We start from the raw sequence: 6,482 nt of genomic DNA on the forward strand, positions 1-6,482 counted from the left end.
ATATGAATAATTTTGACTTACATAAAATGCTTTTTTTTTAAATTGTATCATAATTTTTCGATTTTTATTCGCCACAAAAATTTCTGCATATACTTTATACTTATTAAATAGTATTTCTGATGTCATAAGCCACTTCAATATTTCGCCATTGCTTTTGCTGTGTTTATGTCGGAAAGTTTATAATTATGCATATTTACAAGCTCTTGCAATCAATACTGCAAGGGATGTGTTGCCTTACACTACGGTAAACAACTTCGTACATAAGTAAACTTATTTTTAAGAACAACAACGCTTTAAAAAAATGAAAAACGAGAATTGAAAAAAATTATAAATTAGATAATACTTCTGAAACGCCGAAGAATAATAGCTCTTAATTATTTATTTAAATTGCTGATAAACGAACAAAGAACATTCAATGAAAACAAAATGTATACAAATCTGAAGATTGCGGTGACATTAATCAAAAGAGATGGAATGTACCAGACGAGAACAACGTCTTAGTAATAACGAGTTTACATTTATCAAACAATATAAATTGTTGTTTTGATAATCTCATTTTTCATGCACCACTTTTATGTAAAGTAGACGAACGATCTCATTTCCTAAGTTTTAATAAACATGGCGGTTTCCCGCGACAACGTCCGCGCGTAATTAAAAAAGCTTTGTAGCCTATGTGTTCTTCCAGATTATGTTCTACATCTGTGCCAAATTTCATCAAGATCCGTTGAGCCGTTCTGAAGATACCTTCAAACAAACGTTCATCCATCCAACTAAACATTCCCATTTATATTAGTAAAACATACCTTCTAAAGAGTATGTAATCAAAGCAATGGTAATAGAAAGTGAGTCGAATGATAAAATAACTTGTGTAAGTACATACGCACCTGTTTAAAGAGGATTGTATAAAAACCCTCTGGGCACGAACATTGCGAGAGCAGTACACTTCAGGAGCTGTTTGTTTTTTTTACAACGAATACATGTTTCTGTTCCCTTTACGTGAGGTGGAAAGACATGCGTAGTGTTGGCAATTATTACGCCATTTCTAAACCTAAGCGTCTGCTTGTTCGTGTGAAGTACAGTCATAACAATTGTTTATATGGGGAAACAGCAGTCCTGAGTTCGGAAATACGTTCAAATAAAACTTTCTTTGAAATCAAACTTACTACCGTTCTATTACAAGAAACGAATCTCTTTGACGTAACTGTTCGGTGTAAAGAATGTAGGTAATGTTTACAACGTGCGATCGCCGGAATTTTATTATACACAATGATGTACTTACGAAATAAAGACAATAAATACTATCGATTTATAATATGGTTAAGACATTACTTTAGTACGAGCATGAGATATTTGCAAGAATACCTAAGAATCATGTCACAATATAATGACGTGGATATTACAGTTATGGTTTGTTATAATACATGTGCATAAAATGCGAAGTGCGAAGATAATTGTTATTAATTAATAAAATAAATAAAATGCATTATTCATAATATCATTTCAGTTAAGTAATCAAGCGAAATAATACATGTGATATGATTATAACCTGCAAATTACTTGTCTTTAAGGTTTATTGAAATAGCCTTATTAAATGGTTAAGCGTATTGTAAACAACGAAAAGGATGGATGAGGCAACAGCACAGGTGCGAACAATGCTTAAGAACCTGTTGTAAGATATCAGGGAAGTGTTATCAGAATAATTAGACACGAGTGACGTCATTGTTATAGTTCATTGACCTTATATCGAGTGTGAGGCGCTGTGTGCGGTCGAGTAACACAAAATAGATCTTCGTGATATGTAGATCATTGAAAAAAGAAGCAAAATATAAGTTTTATAGAAGTATTGCGTGTTCTTTGTAACGATGCCTTAGTGTGCGTGGGTGTTGGGTTATTTTGAATCTTAGAAGCGTAACATTTAAGGTTATTAAATTCACACGCTAGATGTTATTGTCTACGAGATGTTGCATATATAGGATTGCGTAGTTGCCGTTGTTCAAGCCACTCCTAGCAATTTAGTACAGACAGTTATACTGGAAGTGAAATTTGTATAAAAGTATTGTGCCCGTGGTAAAGTTATAATTAGAAAGCAGCGTTTTGCGGTAGCTAGGATGAGAATGAAACAAGAAGAGGTACAAATTGCAAATCAAGACATTTCAATGTATGTTAAAACTTTTATTAAATGTCATTACTTTCATATGAGTATATTTTAAAAGCTTTATAGATTACAGCGAATGCGATAACATGTATTTAAAAAGCCATAAATATTATTCACAAAGTCCGCTCGTAAGTTAACGACTAAAGAATCCTTTCAATGTTGCCATCATTTCGCACTTAGAACGTGCGCACATTTAAGCGTAGTAATCCATCAAACACAATCGTTTCGTTGGAGCGTCAACTTTGCTAATGTAATCCCTTTCGCGATACATATTTTGCTCTTTTTCTTACATTCCTAGCTCGTGCCAACAGTTCACGCTCCTTTAAATCTTTCTCCACACTTTCGTAAGGAATTTACTTGTTTGAAAAAGGTATGAAGACAATTTTATTAACGCTCAATGGACAAAGAATGTTAACGTGAGCAAAATGAAAGTGTGACTGATTATAACATTTTATACATCAGTGATAGATGTGAAGAAATTAACGTTCTTACTTATATGTCATAGATGTAAAACTTAGCCTGGAAGAACACACAAGCTACTTATGAAGTTTTTTTTTAATTCCGCGCGAACAGTCGCGGGCGACAGCTATTCTCTTCCTATGTTGTCAAAATCTCTACATGTATGTATTTGTACATTTGAAGAAGTTATAAAGCCATGGAAAATTCATACTCTATAATTAAATTAGCATTCAGTAGTCAGATTTTTTTGCTGTTATTTGCATACTTGTTTCATGTAATTGGTCGAAAGCAGCACATCTTCCATCAGGCTTTTTCTTGTTTACTTTTAACTAATCATTTTAAATTACGACATTCACGTATTGTTGCGTGTACCAGAAGCAATGTATTTATTTTCATTATGCACTTGCTTCATCCGTGTAGTATTTACAATTATGTAAATTGAATATGAATTTATCAACTAGCAAAAAACATTTGTAGAATTTAAATCATAGAGCAACGGCCATTTTGATTTTTTACAAGACATTGAAGTAATAGTAGAATAATATTAGAGAATACGAAATACTTTCTAAGACATCGTCAAAACAGAAAGGCAATTTATGTTTGATTTTATCATCGAAACGAGACCGTGAGTAAGTGCGGCATGAACCGCCCGTTCTACGTACGTTGATACAAGTAGTTAAACTGTTGGCGTATCAAACTAATGTACGTCACTGGCAACCGTAACTATCTTCTTAATGGCTACACAGATTTACTGATTAGTCTAGTGGAGTAAAAGCCTACTGACTACAAGGTTGTTAGAAATTAGATTAACTGAAAGCGTTACTATCTAGAATATCTGGTTGTATTCCAATGCCACAGAATTTGTGACATCAAATTGGTTTAAATTGTGGAAAGGAAATTTAAATTTAATGACTTCAGTAATTTTTAACAACGTCAAAAGGTTAACTTACGTTTTTTTTTTAAATGGAAAAAGGAGGTTATGAATACTGGATAAAGCTTTAAATGCGGTTGAAAAACCGTTTAGTATAAAACAAGTTACAATCAGCCTATTTGTTAACCCATAAGTCAAGTCAGCGGCGACCCCTGATTCTTGGCATCAACAATGATCATTACAGAAAAAGCTATTTCTAAAAAAGACTCTAATTATATCACAATAAGTTTCAATTTTGAAAAACAAAGATTTGAAGATGAACCGGCCTGAGCACACCGTTATACGTGTGCTGACCAATATTGTCATAGCTTTGCCTCCTAATGTTTACCTTCGACACAAGTAAATTGCCGCCACTAATAGGTTTTTTACTCCCGTCCGTTATTCTATACTACTTCATAACGTTCGTTTATAAATCAATTGAGACCAAGGCCCTGAATACTTACACCATCGAAGATGGAACGTGGGATATACACATTTAGAGATTTTGTATATCTAAACATCCCAATTACCTAATTCTTTTCTTACACAACCGCGGTAATTGCAGCCTGATTTATTTTAAATCTGAATCTTAATCTCCCCATAAAGTCGTTAAGTGATCATTTAAAGACTTTGAGTGGATAGGTAATATCGAAAGCAGCTAAATGTGAATTTAAATAAAGAACTAACTAATTACTTACTTGTACAGCGCTATTCAAGAAGCAATTGTTCAATCCTGGAGCGTTCCAAAGGCCTTTAGTGGTGTGGAAGATACCAGAATCTCTTGAACCATCTCTTGAGTGTTGTGGTCTGAGTTCAGGTTCCCGTCGGTAAGGTTCGTGCGCTGGAGCCGCCATGGTTGTTGCTACTGCGACGTCACATCCATACACTTTACGAAAGCACCCATTCTATCTGGAAAAAAATGAAATTTATTTGGTAAATTTTTTACACCATGTTGTAAAAATAAAATAAGTCTTCTTAATGTTAAGACATCGCTATTCTTACTGGTAAGATTATTTTACATTTAAGTGCCTACTTTAAAATTTTTTCTTTTCTCGTACATGAGCGGAAGATTCCGTTTTTTTTTGTTTTGCGTGTTTAAAACAAACCTATGAAAGTTTTAAAAATTCCTCCATCTGAACTCCTCATCAATAAAATTCAAGATATGAACCTCAAATTGTAAGTTCATCACCATCATCATCAGCTCACTGTACGTCTCCACCGAGGGACTCGGAGCCTATCCTAAGTTAAGGGTGATTAGGCCATAGTCAACCACGCTGGCCAAGTACGGGTTGGTTGACTTCACACATATCTTTGAATTTCTTCTCAGATATGTGCAGGTAATTGTAATTTACCTACATAATAATATTAACGAATAATTAAGAGAAGCATAAAAAAATGTATACAGTAATCATTCTCACAAATTTTGTCGGCTACGTGCAATCAGTTTACATTATAATGTGAGCCAATAGCACACAATGTGGAATGGGGTCATATAATAGAGATGACCCCGTAATAAAGTTAATCGCTAATCGTATCCGCCTGCTGAAGTACACCATCTGTTCATCAGTTATCAAGTTTATATTTACCTTATTATCATTAATTTATTTTTGTTATGGTAATTTTTCATCGTACAGTAACGTTTTGATAATATAAACATCCGTAGAAAGCTCTTTAAATAGCGACTTACCCTCATCACAATGGATCTCTATTGATGACCTAAGAGTTATTTTTATTTACACTGCCCGTAGACTATGTAAGTATCAATCTGAACCATATTATACGTTTTTTTAACCCTACCTTCTATATGTAAAATATTTAAATTTTATGAGAACAACGTTATAAGTATTGCTTTGTTACTGTCTTAGATAAAAGTCCCCATAAAATTGCTTTCCTCGTTACTTTTTCGTAACTTAAAGAAATGGAAAACTGTTCAGTCAGTTGCCTATTGGTTGGGTAAATTCGTCATCATGCTAGTTTGAGTAATAAAGAGGCACAGTATTAAAATTGACAATAAATCACAAGCATATGAAATTGATTTCAAGAACATACTCTATTGGTCTCTTTAAACGTTAGTACCTCATTATTGAAACAGATAATCAAAACCGTTTTCCTTAAGATTAGCTTACTCTTTGTAAACTTTAATTGAATATATACACACTAAGAAGGTTTTAATCATTAGTTAAACATTTGAATAAAGTAAATGAAATTAACAACTCAGTATTAAATAAAAAAAATACACACGGAAGTAAATGCATTAGAAATAAGATACTCATTAGCTGTTAGCTAACTAAGGTATCGGATAGATAGGTAAGGGAGCGTCGTGGTCCACTAATGATGTCATGGGAGATGCCGGGCGCATTCCTGTGACGTTTGTTGATCATTTGTACCCAACACATGTGTTACAATAGTTGAACGTGAACTTGAACAAATGTTTATTTGTAATATGAATGTTTTGTAGCAGTCATACCATACGAATGGTAATTGAATAGGTAGTATTGTTCATTCGTTTTTAAAATAACGATGTATCGACATTACTTTAGATAGACATGTAAAATCAAGTCAGTAAACAAAGAGTAAGTAATCATTTGAGCTTTAATCAAAGATGTTAAGTTAATTTAGTTTTTAGGGCCTCATTCTTTCCGATAAAATCGTCAAGTCTTGTGATAATTTAGGCAAAAATTTGGATTAAGAGAGCGTGCGTCTTTCAATTATTTATTTATATACATTTATCGCTTTTTAGCATCAAGTAAAATTATCTGATATTATTTAATTATATTAAAAATAAAATGAGATATGCTTTCAAGTTAATCTAGTCTTTAACTGGGTGTGACTTATACTGGTATTATTTTCATATAAACTCGTAGGAAGTTATTAGGAATTTTTAAGAATTTTACATTAGTCGATGACAGTGTCGAGTATCCGGTTTTCGCTCGTGCGAAATCGTGGCCTTGTCTCATC

General features: G+C 33.1%; 1 protein-coding gene across 1 annotated transcript in view; it reads right to left on the minus strand.

The window, feature by feature from the left end:
* The window catches only part of ec (ubiquitin specific peptidase echinus), a 58,063-nt gene that overhangs the window by 45,842 nt on the left and 5,739 nt on the right, over window positions 1–6,482 (minus strand). The window contains exon 2 of the mRNA XM_013309302.1: window positions 4,223–4,433. Within this exon, the coding sequence (XP_013164756.1) occupies window positions 4,223–4,378 (156 nt within the window). The 5' untranslated portion in view covers window positions 4,379–4,433. The remainder of the gene's footprint in view (window positions 1–4,222; window positions 4,434–6,482) is intronic.

This window comes from Papilio xuthus, unplaced genomic scaffold, assembly GCF_000836235.2.
Source record: "Papilio xuthus unplaced genomic scaffold, Pxut_1.1 DF827777.1, whole genome shotgun sequence".
Taxonomy (NCBI): domain Eukaryota; kingdom Metazoa; phylum Arthropoda; class Insecta; order Lepidoptera; family Papilionidae; genus Papilio; species Papilio xuthus.